The 16,510-nt window shown below is 40.4% G+C and overlaps 1 protein-coding gene across 1 annotated transcript; it reads left to right on the forward strand.

Annotated features, from left to right (window-relative positions):
• The first annotated feature begins 2,665 nt into the window (after positions 1-2,665).
• KCNV1 (potassium voltage-gated channel modifier subfamily V member 1) lies at positions 2,666-16,170 on the forward strand. Its single transcript, XM_027853991.1, has 3 exons — positions 2,666-3,147; positions 8,904-9,433; positions 15,659-16,170. The coding sequence occupies exons 1-3, from the start codon at positions 2,666-2,668 to the stop codon at positions 16,168-16,170; spliced, it is 1,524 nt and encodes a 507-aa protein (XP_027709792.1).
• The last annotated feature ends 340 nt before the right edge of the window (positions 16,171-16,510 follow it).

Consider the following 16,510-nt stretch of genomic DNA (forward strand, 5'->3'; position numbering starts at 1 on the left):
CCTCACTTAATAAGTGCTTTGTTTGTTTTTACTTTATTGAGATGAAGAATACAGAAATAACAGCACTATAAAAGGGTATGAAAAGTATAAAACCATGGAGATTCAGGGAAGGATTTTTAGCTTGATTATCCTCATTATTTAGCAGATTTAGTACCAAATAGTTTTTGTCATTTTGCAAAAATGAACTCTTCAAAAGATGAAGGTTTAACACCATTGAAGTTATTAAAGATAACTTGAAAGATAATTCCTTCAGAGGAGTTCCAAAAAGGTTCTATCCAATGTCTGCATTATTAGATGCATTATTTAATGTTCTAGGATGACCACTATGAAGGGAACAACACTTATTTGGGCTATAATTTGTTGTTTGGGGCATATTTGCCATTAACCACTTTTACATCATAATTAATACCTTGTTTATCAGCTTAGATTTCACATCACAATCTTTAAGATATAATCAGGAGGAGTCATCACACTCTGAGAGTACTTTTGGCATGGCCTACCTCCTCCTCCTCTCACAGAAGAACCCCCATGGACTTATTTCTTAATTCTTAATGAGTAAAAGTAAGAAAAAATGTAGAGTTGGTAATATTTTGAATAAATGGATGGCTTTCAGACTAACCTTAACCCAGTATATTTCAAAAACTTTTTTTTTTCTGGAATTGGTTATTTATTCTCACAGGAAGAAAAAAAAAATGAACTTCATCCTACGTCCTCCTCCTCCACCCTAGAGCCCTGCCAAAGAAATGGTACTTTGTTGCCTCTGATTTATTTTTGTTCATCTTCTAAAACGACTTAGGAGGAAAAGATATTCTCTCTTTCTCAGAAAACCTTAGTGACACTGCAGAATGAAGAAGGTTGAATTTTTTCAAAATATTAAAAACATGATCCAGGGCCACAACACAGGAGATATAATTAGCTAACTCCTGATTGACACGATTATTTGAAGACTGGAGAACTTTTACCTTGAGCATTTGTAGGGGCAAAGAAGAAGGGGGATGAAAATTAATACTTTAAGTGTTAACTGTCTTCAAGATAAATATAATTGTCAGTGTCTCCAGGCTTTCAGTTCCCTCCTCTTTCCACACCTCCTCCTTCCCCTCCTGTTCACTTTTCACTGCTTGCTCTCAGTGCTAGAAGGCTGGTTGACTACAGAGCAGGGCTCCACAGAACATCACTGTCAAAAGCCAGGCTGGAGGCGGTAAAGCTGCCCGAACAACTGGAACGTGGAGGTAGGCAAGAGAAGCTTTGAAGGCAAAGGCTCGATTTATAGGCAGGGGCCCTGTGTCACGCCTCCTTGGTCATCGAAGTCATTGCCCACATATCCTCTCCTCATGACAGGCGCTGAGAGGGACGAATGAAGTCTCAGTAACAGATCAGAGCAGATTCCTCCAAAGCAGCAGCTGCTGTGCCCAGCCCAGATGTGCAGCAGAGCAGCGGCTAACGGGAGCGCCGGTAAGTAACAAGGAGACATCCCTCTTTATAGGTCAGGCCCCTAGAGCGGTACCAACAAAACAAAACATCCCAGGCACCGAATTAGTCTTTCATTTTGCGGAGCGGAGTTCCTCTCTGCCTTTTACTAAGGCTTGGTCCTTCTTTAAACTGCCTTGGGCACCCAACTCTGTTTATTGATTCTTCTGCTTTCATTTATCCGGAGAGCGAGTTCTTTCAGTCTCTGGACAACTCCTAGGGAAGCTCATCCGGTAACTTTTAGGGGAATGCCAGTGACCACAGGTAAAGACCCCCCTGGCCCCAGTCTAAGGGGACTGCACGAGTTATTCACTGGAAACCCCAAGTTACTAGCGGCTTCCCAGGTGGGAAAGAGACTATGCTCTCACGAAACTGTCGGTATTTCGCAAGCAGGGGTCAAGAAACAGGAGAGGAAAAGTAGATTAGAATTGGATTGAACTAGTAATTGAATTAACCTGCCTAATAGTGCCTACCCCATCCACTGCCCTCTCCCCTCCACTTTCCAGAAAGCATTTTTTTTTTGTTACAACCCAAAACAGAACAAACCAGAAATCTACTAGCTGGAAAGGGCTTCAAGGAAAGGCCGGTTCTTACCCTCTTTTTAGGGCACTGGAAGGAAAGCGAAGAGCAGCCCCACACTCCCACCTCCATCCCACCCCCGCCCCTTACTTTTCCTGCATCTCTCCACCTCCAGCTTCCCTCCACCTCCCCAGCCCCACCCGAGTTGTCGAGTCAATTCACACGCGTTTGTCACTCCTCTTAAAGGCAGGTCCTCCCTGGTAGGTTGGGAAGGATCAGTCACAGAAGATGGGCGTAGGGACGGGACGGACCTGGCATTAAACGAAATCTTTATTTAAAAAAAAAAAAAATCTAGCCCTGGCATGCGGCCCGTATTCTGACTTGCCCGATTCTCCTTTAGGTGATTCCTCCTTTCTGTCCACTCTGACTCTTGGCCCCCTCTAGGCTGGCATTCTTAGATTCCCCCTGGTTGTGTGCATTTGTCTCCTAAGAGGGAAAGCAAGTGGAGGGGGTGGAGAGGAAAGCCTAGCAAGCAGGAAGCTGCTTGTCTCCCCTCCTGGCGGTTCCTCAAGCACCCGCTGCCAGTTTGCTGGGAGCCACCGCCACGCATCCCCCGCCTCCCACCGGGGCCCGCTCTGCTCCTCAAACTCTGTCATGTCCACAGGACCAGGTGGCAAGGATGGAGGCTCCTTTCAGCTGCAGGTCCCCAGCTTCCGGGACAGCCAATGAGACGCCGCGTAGCAGCGGCTCGCTGATCTCCCTAGACTCCAGCGTCTTCTGCAGCGAGGGAGAAGGAGAGCCCTTGGCTCTGGGGGACAGCTTCACCGTCAACGTGGGCGGCAGCCGCTTTGTCCTGTCCCAGCAAGCGCTGTCCTGCTTCCCGCACACGCGGCTGGGCAAGCTGGCCGTGGTGGTGGCATCCTGCCGCCACCCCGGCACCCTGGCCGCCGCCTCCAGCACCCTAGAGCTCTGCGACGACGCCAACCTGGTGGACAATGAGTACTTCTTCGACAGGAGCTCTCAAGCTTTCCGATACATCCTACACTACTACCGCACTGGCCGGCTGCACGTCATGGAGCAGCTGTGCGCGCTCTCCTTCCTACAGGAGATCCAGTACTGGGGCATCGACGAGCTGAGCATCGACTCCTGCTGTAGAGACAGGTATTCTACGGAGAAGGGGCAAGCGCCCCGCGTGGGCCTAAGAATGCCAAGAAAGGAGAGACTAGTGGGTGTCTCACAATGTATTTACCAGCATAGCTGAGGACACTTTGGAGAAGGGGGGTTATCAGTAGGGGTAAAACGAGAACTATAGTATTTGTGGAGCCCTGCCGGCTTGGTTTGTCTTTAAGTTTGGTAGGCATTTTAGAGAATTGGAAGGAGGAGTCGGATGAAATGAATGCCGCCTGTGAGACTATGTGATTTTGCCCAAGTTATGTAACTTCTCTGGGTCTCAGTTTCCTCACCAGCAAAATGAAAGGGCTGGATTTGATGGTCTCTGGGGTTCCTTCCAACTCAAGATCTAGGATCACTCTAAATTAGAAGTAGAGGGCAAGGATAGGTGAGAGAAATCTTTCAACAGGTGCTCCTAATTTTTGATATCTGATTTTGTACTGTACTATTTTCATTAGTTAAAATAGGAAGGATTGAATTTGGAATTAAAAATAAAATTGAGCAACAAAAAATAAAATAAATTGGGGAGGACTGAATATGAAAAACTTGGGGTAGGGGGACTGAGCACCAAGAGGTCATTTCAGAATGATCTGAAAGACGGAAAGTCAGTTTCTAGACAATGAAAAAGTAAAGGATTTTGGTGACCACTTTGCAAATAATAGCACATAGTTTACATATTTGGGGACTTAAAAACTTTCCTCATATCAGTCCTGTGAAAGAGGCAGTAAAATTAGTTATCTCCATTTTACAGATAAGGATGCTGGGTAAGAGTGAAGTGACCTGCACAGTCATATGGCAAGTGAGGTGAAATAATAAATTTGATCCTATCTTCACACACACACACACACACACACACACACACACACATTTACTTTGACTCATTTGATCTTTATAACAAGTCTGGGAGGTCCATAATATTACCCACATGTTACAGAGAAGGAAACTCAGATCAGGCTCACACTTACAGTTTCTAAGATGGGATATCAGTCTACAGTTTCTAAATGTGGAGTCTGGGGACCTGGGGTCAGCACTGGCTTTAACCCAATGTAACTATGGACCAGTCATCCAATGTCTCCAGGCCTCAGTTTCCTTCTTTTTAACATGGTGATAATACCTTATACCACCTATTTTGCAATGTTGTAGTGAGAAAAGCACTTTGTAATTTAAGTGATATAAATATAAAAATTTATGATTAAATTCCATTTGACAAATGTTGATTAAGCATCTGCTATTTAAAAGACACCATTAGCCTCTGGGTATACATAAATGAATCCGACACAGATATTGCTCCAAAAGAACTAACAATCTAATGGTAGAAAGGAAAAGTACACAAATAGCCATGATACAAAGGCAATTACTAAAAACAAGATACAGTGAGGAGAGAAAAGCTTCAAACATAGTTGGGGGAGGATTAAGGAGCAAAGTATCACTTCTATCACTAAAGGATGGGAAAGTGGGCAGGGAAAGCTGTAGATTGTGGATTTCTTTGAATGCCTAGATCAGAAGATTTTACTTTATTTGGTAAGTAATAGGAAATTACTGAAGATTTCTTAGAAGAATGACATAATCAGAACAGTACATTAGGAAAATTACTAAGGTCAGAGTGTGAAGGATAGATTGTAGGGCAATTGACTAGAAATAGTAAGGCCAATTATTACACTCCATATTTCAATATGGATTCCATTTTGGGGACATCATTTTTATTTATCCCCTATTCACTAATACTGGTGCATCCAATTTATTCCACGCCCTCCTCTCTTCTTACCAAGATGGTCAAAGTGTTATAAACTAATATATGATATTATATACTAATAGATTCTAATGTTCTAAATGAAAGAAAAATCAGGACTGAGATCATCTGGAATAGAAAGGAGGGGATAAACACAAGAGATGTATCAAAGTAGAATCAACAGTGTTGGGTAATAACTATGTGGGGTGATTGAGAGAGGAAAAAGTCAAAGTCATGAACCTGGGTAAATGGGAAGATGATATTATTCATGTTGCATTTTACTAACTCAAATAATCAAATAATCCTTTTCTTCTAACAAGAACATTATTTTCTTTCTGACTGTCTTCTTATAAGAAAAAAGATTTATATATATATGTATATATATGTATGTGTGTGTGTTTATACATATATATATATATGTATAAACCTTGCCTTCAAAGCACTATAGTTTATCAAAGAGAAAACATGTACACATATAATAACTATACTAAAATGGTGGCAGGATGGGTGGAAGGTACTAGCAGCCGGAAAGATCAGGAAAGGCTTCAAGAAGGAATAGCATTTGAGCTAAGCTCTGAAGGAAAGTAGAGATTCTAAGTGGCAGAGGTGAGAAGGAAGTGCATTCAGGTATCGAAGATGACACTTTACTGATTCTTTTTGTAAGTCCAATATCTCTCCTCCACTTCATGATTAAATAATAATAATAAGTATTATAATCATTTTGGCAAGGCAATGGGATTAAGTGACTTACCCAGAGTCACACAGCTAGTAAGTGTCAAGTGTCTGAGGTAGATTTGAACTTAAGTCTTCCTGATTCCAGGGCTGGTGGTTTATCAACTGCACCACCTAGCTGCCCATATGATTAAATTCTTTCTGAAGGCCCTCTAGTCTACAAATGGGGCCATCACTTCCTTTCCTCTCATTCTTTTCTTAACTATGTAAGGTTCTGACCTCATCATTCAACTGAAACTGCTCTCTCCAATGAACTTTTAATTGCCAAATCTAATGGCTTTTTTTTCACTCCTTATCCTTCTTGATCTCTCTTCAGTCTTTGATACTATCAATCATCTTCTTCTTAATATGCTCTTCTTTCTAGGTTTTTCTGGAACTTTTTTGGGGGGGTGAGGTCATTGGGGTTAAGTGACTTGCCCAGAGTCACACAGCTAGTGAGTGTTATGTGTCTGAGGTTAGATCTGAACTCAGATCCTCCTGACTCCAGGACCAGTGCTCTATCTACTGTGCCACTTAGCTGCCCCTAAATGAACTAATTTTCTGAAGAACCTATAACTGGATCTAAGTTGTTGGATTTGTTTGTTTGTTTATTTGTTTTTTGCTTTTTGGTGAGGATTAAGTGACTTGCCCAGGGTCACACAGCTAGTAAGTGTCAAATGTCTGAAGTCGGATTTGAATTCAGATCCTCCTGACTCCAGGGCAGGAGAGCTATCCACTTCACCACCTAGCTACCGCTTCTAGAACTATTCTTTCCAGGTTCTTCTGCCAGACAGTATGTTCCTTCTCAGCTCAACCTTTGCAAGATCATGATCTAGGTTAGAACCACTAGTAGTAGGCATCCCCCAGGCCTCTATCCTGGGCCCTCTTCTCTCCTCCTTCTATACTATATTACTTGTTAATCTCAACTCTCATGGATTAAATGATTATCTCTATGCTGATAAATATCAAATCTATTTACTCAGACCTAATCTTTCTGATAACCTCCAATCTTACATCTCCAACTGCCTATTGAGTATCTCTAGCTGGGTGTCACATAAATGTCTCAAATGCAACATGTACAAAAGTCAACTCATTTGTTTTCCCCAAAACCCTCCCTTCTTCCTAATTTAACTACTATTATTGAGGGCACCACCATCCTCCTAGTCACCCAATTTTACAACCTAGGTTTCATACTCTATTTCTTTTTTTTTTAAGGCAATTAGGGTTAAGTGACTTGCCCAGGGTCACACACCTAGTAAGTGTCAAGTGTTTGGTCTGAGGTCACATTTGAACTCAGGTCCTCCTGACTTCAGGGCCAGTGCTGTATCCACTGTGCCACCTAGCTGGCCCTCGTACTCTATTTCTGACACTTTCTCACACCACATCTAGAATTTGTTTCCAAGTCCTCTTTAAAAAATTTCTCATTTATTACCCCTCCTCTTCTCTGACACTACCACCACCCTATTAAGGTCTTTTATCACCTCACACTTGAACTATTGCAGTAGACTTTGGGATTGACCTCCCCATCTCAAGTTTCTCTCTGATCACATCAGACCCCATTCAGCTATCAAAGCAATTTTTCTTAAAATACCATATGACCATATGACCCAAACCAATATTCATTAAACTAAGGTGACTCTTATTACCTCCAGGATCAAGTATAAAATCATCTCTTTGGTTTTTAAAGCCCTTTATATCCTGGCCTCTTTGTACTTTTCTAGTCTTCCCTTCATGTACTCCACAATCTACTGACTCGATCTTTGACAATCCTTATACAAGACACTAGATCTCATGACTCCATCTGTGTATTTTCACTAGCTGTCACACACGCCTGGAATTCTCTCCTTCCTCACCTCCACCTCCTGGTTTTCTTGGCTTCCTTTAAGCCTCAGCCAAAATCCCACATTCTAAAAGAAGTCTTTGGGGGGCTGCTAGGTGGTGCAGTGGATAGAGCCCAGACCCTGAAGTCAAGAGGACCTGAGTTCAAATTCAGCCTCAGACCAAACACTTAACACTTACTAGCTGTGTGACCCTGGGCAAGTCACCTAACCCTGATTGCCTAAAAAAAAAGTCTTTCCAGGTCCTCCTTAATATTAGTACCTTCTCTCAAAGTTTATTTCCAAACTATCATATATATATATATATATAATATACACATGTGTATACATATATATATCCTATTGATACACATATATATTTCTATACATATATGTGCACATGTATAGATGTGTGTGTACACAACTAGTGTCTATCACATGGTAGATTGCTTAGTAACTATTTGCTGCATTAACTAGATCAAAGGTGCAAACACATGACTCTCAGACCATATGTGGCCCACATCACTCCTAAATAGACCCAAACCAGAATAAAATGTCATTGAGAAATATTTAACAAAATGAAAAAAATACAATAAAATGTAGATTACATTACATTTTAAAACTAAATCATTATGCAATGCTCAGAGATCTTTATGTATAGATCAATGCCCCCTTTTTCTATTTAAGTTTGACAGCATTGAATAAGTTGACCACTAAGGTCCCTTCCAACTTTCAAATGCACAGTACCAGAAGTAAAATTAAAACTCATATTCTTTGTTCTGCTCTTATTCTCCTTGACCTCTCTGCAGCATTTGATACTATTGACCTCTTTCTTGGTACTCCTTCCCTTTGGCTTCCATTATACTGCATTCTCATGGTTCTCCTTTCTGACTGCTTCTTTTCTTTCTCTTTTGTTTCAGCCTTATCCTTCTCCCACTTTTCATACTGAAGTCCCCTAATGTCCTATCCTTATATCTATTCTTTCTATATATTCTCTCCTCTATTTGTATCATTCACTCCCATGATATCAGTGATCATTTCTAAGAAAATAACCCCCATTTTTATATTTCCACCTTTACCTTTCTTCTCTAGAGTCCCATATTTCTAATTGCCGATTGAATATGTTCACCCAAAGCTACTAAATGATAGAACTGATATTCAAGATTTCCAATTGCAGGTCCAAATGGTCTTTTTTTTTTTCTTTTTAGGCAATTGGGGTTAAGTGACTTGCCCAGGGTCACACCGCTAGTAAGTGTCAAGTGTTTGGTCTGAGGCCGGATTTGAACTCAGGTCCTCCTGACTTCAGGGCCAGTGCTGTATCCACTGTGCCACCTAGCTTCCCCCCCCAATTGTCTTTCTACTACTATGGTAGTAGTACTTAAAGTGCTTAAGTACTTCAAGTACTTAAGTACTACTTTAAAAAGTGTCCTTAGTATTAAGGCCATTATTTTTAATAAAAGTTCTAATAATCATATTATTCTTTTGGAAAGGTACTTGAAAAGGAAGGAGTTGAGTGAGACCTTAGACTTCAAGGATGATACTGAAGACCAGGAGAGTCAGCAAGAGAGTGACCAGGACTTTTCTCAAGGTCTCTGCCCTACTACCCGACAGAAGCTCTGGGACATTCTGGAAAAACCAGGGTCTTCCACTGCTGCCAGGATCTTTGGAATCATCTCCATCATCTTTGTGGTCGTGTCCATTGCCAACATGGCCCTTATGTCATCTGAGCCAAGCTGGCTGGACATGCAGCTATTGGAGGCCCTGGAGTACCTGTGTATTACTTGGTTCACAGGGGAGTTTGCTCTGCGCTTACTCTGTGTGAGGAATAGGTGTGGCTTCTTAAGAAAAGTAGCAAACATCATTGACCTCCTGGCCATCCTCCCCTTCTATATCACTCTGTTGGTGGAGAGCCTGAGTGAAGGTGAGACCACACAAGAGCTGGAAAACGTGGGGCGCATCGTGCAGGTTTTGAGGCTGCTCAGGGCTCTGCGAATGCTAAAACTGGGCAGACATTCAACAGGTATTCACACTTCATTGATGCTTTTTAAAACTACCATGGGTTTTAAGTGCTTGAAACAATCGTAAAAATGAAAAAGAAAATGTATTCTGTACCTGAACAAAATATGTAGCATTCCAGTGGACATGTATTCCCTCTTTCCTGAGGCCCTGATGTAGTGATAGCTGTCATATTTAATCAATCAACAAGCATTTATTAAGCATCTATTTTGTGCAAGGCCCTCTGTTAGGCCCCAGAGCACAAACACAAAAATGAAACAATCTTGTCCCTCACTCACCCTCACAAAGCTTACATTCCACAGGGGAAAGCAACATATACAATGTCTGCCAATCCTAAATCATTTACTAATCACATGCTATGAGCTAGGTACTATGCTCAGCACTTAAATGAAGACAAGGATGAAAATGAAATGCTCACTTAATCCAAGGAGTTTTCACTCTATGAGGGGAAACAACATGATAATGTAAAAATATATACAAAATAGATAATAAAGTAATTCTTGGGTGGGAAGGCATTATTAGATGGGAGGATAAGGAAAGGTAATATAGAAGGTAACACAAATTGAAATTTTTAATCAAAGAATTAAATTTAAAGGACTTGTAGGTGACAGTGATAAATAATGTAAACATATAAAGTTAGTACAATTTTTAAGGGTGTACATACCAAAGTTGAGAATGTAACCATCCACCTCTCTCATTTACTCTTCATAATTTTCAGAAATCCCTTTACCATTTGTCATCACATTATAAAAATAATAGGTATGGTTATGGACATATAAGAATGTATAAGCAAGTTCTCTACTTTGGGTCCAGCAGGGAGCTAGCAAAATATTCTTTTGGGCACAGAGGACAAAGAAACTTCTGATGACTCTCTCGCTTGATAGTCCACCCACATTTGGTATAAAGGGGTGTGGTCACTTCCCAACATACTTTTTTTTTTTGGTGAGGCAATTGGGGTTAAGTGACTTCCTCAGGGTCACACAGCTAGTAAGTGTCATGTGTCTGAGGCTGGATTTGAACTCAGGTCCTCCTGACTCCAAGGCTGGAGCTTTATCCACTGCGCCACCTAGCTGCCCCCCAATATACTTTCTGTAAAGGGAAAAGAAGTGTCCTGCTTAGAAGTAAAGCTATTCATTTAGCCCATCTACAAGAATGACCAGTTACATACAAACCACCCTCTAACCAAAATATATACCAGATAATAACTGTTTTAGGGCTTCACAGACACTTATTGAAATTTTCTCCATTGAGGAGAGGGAAAAATTAGATAGTAGAAAGGAGGAATAAGAGGGGAAAATCAGGGATTGGGTGGAATGAGATTATTTCCTATAGCTATAGCTTTATTGGCCAAACTGTATAGTATTGTCTGTATCTCAACGGACCTAGGGAGTTGGGGAAGATAAATTGACCCATTTTTTTTTTAACTAAAGTGGATTGATTTGGACTTTTCCTGACAATTTCATTATTGTTGTTTTCTATCTGGAGTATTTTCCCAGTTTCACATAATGTAGCCTTGATAATGGGGTTCCCAACAACTTTTAAAAGCTCTAGTCTTTGTTTTTTTGACACATATAATGGGATGCTTTCTTAGTGTATTTATAAACTCTCCCTGGGTTTTGATTTTAAAACACAGTTAAGACTACATTTTTCTAAAAACAAAACAAAAAAAAAAAAACAAGAATGGAGAAAAAGGGAAATAACAGCAATTTCACTGTCAGCTTTCTACAAAAGATTTCTAAATTCTTAGACAAGCATCATCTCCATAGATAGGTTAAGTATAAGAGCATAACTTCATGCTTAGATATAAGATGGATTCATCAGCCTCATGAAGTTTGACGTTCTTTTAAAATAAAGTTATTTAGGAAACAAAAAGGACAAAGCCTTTCCCCCTCTGCCTCCCTCCCCACACAGAGGTAATGTAGTTTAGTCCAGCTATCTAGTTTTCTTTTATTTATTTGGAAAATTAATACACTTTCAGTAAAAATGAAATATAATTATGCAAAGTAGAAAAATCACTGGGTTAGGAGTTAAGTCCCTACTCTGTCATTAACAAGCTATGTGATCTTGCAAAATTCACTTGACCTCTCTTGATTGAAGTTTCCTCCTTTGTAAAAGAAGAAAAGTTGGACTGGATGATTTCTAAAGCCCCATCAACGTCTGACATCCATGAAAAAATGACATTACTATATTGATAATTGTGCGAAGAACAGGTCTAGAAAAATAACAATATTTTCAATCTGACTATCGCTGTAAGCTGCTTAGGAGGTCTTCTAAAATTGTTAAACCTCAAATATATTATTCATTGGTCTCTAACAATAAATAGCTTCTTAATAACTCATGTCCAATTGAGGAGGCTGAATATCAGAATCTAGAGTAATGAAAGTATAAATAATACTTGAATTAATTTCAAATAGCCTTTGGTGAGTCAGATCAGGGCCACTTTGTCTTAACTCTGGCCTTATGTTGTAATGTGTATTTTGATGTAAAAAAATTGATCATTCTTTCAGAAGATCCCTATTCCCCACCCCCCATACATCAGGGGAGCTCCCTGATAAGACATTGACATTCTCCTCACTATAAGTGATTTATTTGGAGGCTTAAGCCTTCAACAGATTGGATCATCCCTTCTTTAATTCTTCCAAGGATCCTGTGAAATTATCAAAACCAGGTTCTTTCTTCCTCAAACAAATGGAATGAATGGGAAAGGTCAGCACAGCAATGAAATGGAGATCCGGCTCTTTGAATTATTGCTAGCATTTATATAGTGCTTTTGAAGGTTTGCAGAGCACTTTACACATGTTATTTCATTTGATCCTTACAACTATCCTGTACGGTAGGTGTTATTTTTATCCCCATTTGATAGATGAGGAAATTAAGAACAAGAGAGGTCAAGTGACTTGCCCAGGGTCACACAGCTAGTAAGTGTCTGAGGTAGAATTTGAACTTAGGTCTTACTGATTTCAGGCCCAGTGCTCTAAATATTGTGCCACCTAGCTGCCTATGCTTTCTTTACTGTCCCCTTAGAATAAAAGAAAGATTTCTCACTGTTAGGGGTGGGGGGTGGGGGGTGGGGATGGAATTGAGTCAGATCCAGTCATTCTGCCTAAAACCTTAGAGAGATGTTTTTTAGTAGAACTGAAATTATAGATAAGTGATAAGCAAGTGTCATAGAAGATGCCTAACACACAGTATTGTAAAAGTAAATAAAAGGCAACCTGTCAGTAAACAACATTTCCTGAGGATATACCCCACATACTATAATGAGATGAAACCCAGTTAGATGACAGATATTCCAGTTTCCTGCCCTGATAGTAAAAGCCCTAACACTCCAATGTAGTCTCCCTACTATATAAAGCTCATACCTTTGAGTTCAGGGCCATGTCCTCTTTTGGCATGTGACAGTAGAAACTCTGCCCTTCACCACAGACATTACCTAGAGCTCCATTTAGTTACTCCCCTAGGTGACCTCCTTCTTCCCCTTGACTTGTGCTGTTTGCCTCTGGACCATGGTTTTAGTGCCTGCTGTGGTAAGTGCCAATCATTCAGGACATAACACCAGGGCTATGTGTCTCAACCCTGTGCCTTAGCATCAGAGAACTCTTTCTTCTCCTTTAGTCCATAAGCTGCTGACCAAGACTGGAACTAAGTCTGGTAGCCCCACACTCAGAACGTCCTCATTGAACCCCAAGTCCCAGTAAACAGGGACTCCTGCTCCTTAAAACTGCTTTATTAGTGAAGGAAGCCTACAACTCATAAAACACATACCCCCCCCCCCACAAATGGCCATCCAGCCTTAGCTTAAAGATTCCAATGAGGTGGAAGCAACCACTTGCTGAGTCAGCTTATTCTATTTTTAATTAGCTCTAATTGTTAGGAAGTTGTTCCTGACATCTAGCCTAAACAGGTTTTTTGGCAAACTTATACTCAAGGCAGAATTACTGCCTTGTAGGACTGAAAAGATCAAGTCTCTTCCCTCTTCTCTATGACAACCTTTCGAATACTTGAGGATAGAAATCTCTTTTCTTCTACAGTTTAAACATTCCCAATTTTAATAGTAATAATAATGCTTATTATTACTATGGTAATTATACCTATCTGTACATTCTCTCCTTTACAGTTGTGTTCAATTGTTCACATGTATGTATTCCCAATGATGTCATATTCTTCTGGAACCTGGAATATCTGTCATCTAATTGAGTTTTATCTCATAATAGTATATGGGGTATATCCTCAGGAAATGTTGTTTACTGACAGGTTGCCTTTTCTTTACTTTTACAATACTCTGTGTTAGGCATCTTCTATGACATTTGCTTATCACTTATCTATAATTTCAGTTCTACCAAAAAACATCTCTCTAAGGTTTTAGGTAGAGTGACTAGATCTGACTCAATTCCATCCCCACCCCCCACCCCCAATAGTGAGCAATCTTTCTTCTATTCTAAGGGGACAGTAAAGAAAGCATAGGCAGCTAGGTGGCACAGTATTTAGAGCACTGGGCCTGAAATCAGTAAGACCTAAGTTCAAATTCTACCTCAGACACTTACTAGCTGTGTGACCCTGGGCAAGTCACTTGACCTCTCTTGTTCTTAATTTCCTCATCTATCAAATGGGGATAAAAATAACACCTACCGTACAGGATAGCTGTAAGAATCAAATGAAATAACATGTGTAAAGTGCTCTGCAAGTTTTATCAGGGATAATAGGCTAAGTGTAAGTTCCTATAACTGGTTCCTGGGTTGATTGGACTAGGCATTTCCTAAGGGGGCCTAATGACTAGGGCATTTTTCCCTACCCATTTTCTTGACCATCTGTCAGATAAATGGAGCACCTTCACCTTGCTGGTCACCAGGGAGGCTTATAGCCTCCCAGAAGAGCATTGCAGGGAGTGAAGTGTGCCCTACTGGCCGTAGAAACAGGCAGGCAATAGGTAAAATAGGCAGGCAGACTAGGTAAAAGAGAAAGTACAAGTAGGTCTGAGAGTCATGCATGTCTTTGGATTCACACACCATTCATAGTCTGCTAGAGTGAAAGGATCACATAAGTATTGCATACACTACAATATGTTTTTAGTGTGGATTCCTTCAGATATGGGTTGAACTAGCTAACCACTGAGATTCCTTCCCATTCTAAAATTCCCTGCTTCTAAAATAACATCTAATGAAATGGAACATCTAAATCCTGAAGGGGTATCAATTGGAAGTTCCTTTCCATTTCAGGGAATCTCTAGAAATAATGGAGAAGCCTGTGCAGTATTGTAGCTCAAATGAGAAAATGTCTCCAAAGTACTCCGCAAATCCTAAGGTGCCTTATAAATGTGATTGTTATTGTTGTTGCTACTTTTACATGAGCTACTAAGCTGGGGTAGATTATTTTTTTCAGCCAGAAATGGGAAAACCTTCTTGGGAGTTTTCTCTTCAACAGTTATTGATCTGGACACCCTTCTAGGTTTTGATGATATTGATTTTTTTTTTTTTTTTGGTTTGAACCTGTGAGCTTATCAAGACAGGAAACTCTCAGAGTGGAAATTCTCATCCACAAATGTAGCACTAAGACTCATCTTCATCTTCTAGTCTAAGGTAGTCTCCTAGGGCTCTCAGATGTTAAGTAATTTTTCCATGATTGCACAGTTTTTCAACCCGAGTCTTCCTTTTCTCCAAATCCAGTCCTCTGGCTGCAAGCCTCTGTGTTAGTGGCCTCTAACTCTTGAAGTAAACTGGGTCACATATGTCAATTATTCCCTGCCCTGTCTTCTTCACTTACACCTAAATGTGCACATCTTTATGCCTTCTGGATCACAAAAGAAGTCAAAGGTGGGCTTTGAGTTCAGAGCTTTTTTTAGTTATGTATGATTTTTTTATGATCCCATTTTGGGTTTTCTTGGTAAAGATATTGGAGTGGTTTGCCATTTTCTTCTCCAGCTCATTTTACAGATGAAGAAATTGAGACAAACAGGGTTTAGAGACTTACCCAGTGTCACACACAGCTAATAAGTGTCTGAGGCCAGATTTGAACTCAGGAAGATGAATCTTTTGGCTCCAGGCCCAGCACTCTATCCACTGTGCTACCTAACTGTCCTAAAGTGGGCTTAAATAAAAGCAAAATAGTGGGTGAATCAAAAGTATATTGAGGAAGGAGAAGCCACCTAGCTAGCATCTAAACTGTACATGTGTTCATAGTGATTAGTAGAATTAAATGGATAAAATGACTGACAACTTTTCTCATATTTCAGGCTTGCGGTCACTAGGAATGACACTCACTCAGTGTTACGAAGAGGTTGGCCTGCTGCTCCTGTTTCTGTCTGTGGGCATTTCAATATTTTCAACTGTGGAATATTTTGCTGAACAAAGCATGCCAGGCACAACCTTCACAAGTGTGCCTTGTGCATGGTGGTGGGCAACAACATCCATGACTACTGTGGGTTATGGTGACATTAGGCCAGACACCACCACAGGCAAAATTGTGGCCTTTGTGTGTATACTATCAGGAATACTTGTTTTGGCGTTGCCTATTGCTATTATTAATGACCGCTTTTCTGCCTGCTATTTCACTCTGAAGCTGAAGGAAGCAGCTATTCGACAACGTGAAGCCTTGAAGAAATTGACAAAGAATATAGCCACTGACTCCTATATCAGTGTTAACTTGAGAGATGTTTATGCCCGAAGTATCATGGAAATGCTCCGATTGAAAGGCAGAGAAAGAGCAAGTACTAGAAGCAGTGGGGGAGATGACTTCTGGTTTTAAATCCACTTCTATTATATTTTTTAAAAGCTTGTATGTTATTGGCAAGGTTAATGAAGTATTGATGTGTGTGTCTGCTAATGTTGAGATGATTATCTTGCAGCATTTACTGTTTTAATTTTTTCAACTTGTTTTCTTGGTGTATCAGAATATCTTATATCCCCAAAGGCAAACAGAATTTTCAGGGTGACACTAGAGCTATTTTTCATTTTTAGATTTCAAAACAGCCAAAGCAAATAATACATCAAAACGAAACCATTCCAATGACAAACGTATGGCAGGTTTCTAATGTGCAGTGACAAAACTATGACATGGAGAGCATTAGGGAAGTGATTATGCCTTC

The sequence above is a fragment of the Vombatus ursinus genome, unplaced genomic scaffold, assembly GCF_900497805.2.
Source record: "Vombatus ursinus unplaced genomic scaffold, bare-nosed wombat genome assembly UNPS02010284.1, whole genome shotgun sequence".
NCBI classification, from domain to species: Eukaryota; Metazoa; Chordata; class Mammalia; order Diprotodontia; family Vombatidae; genus Vombatus; species Vombatus ursinus.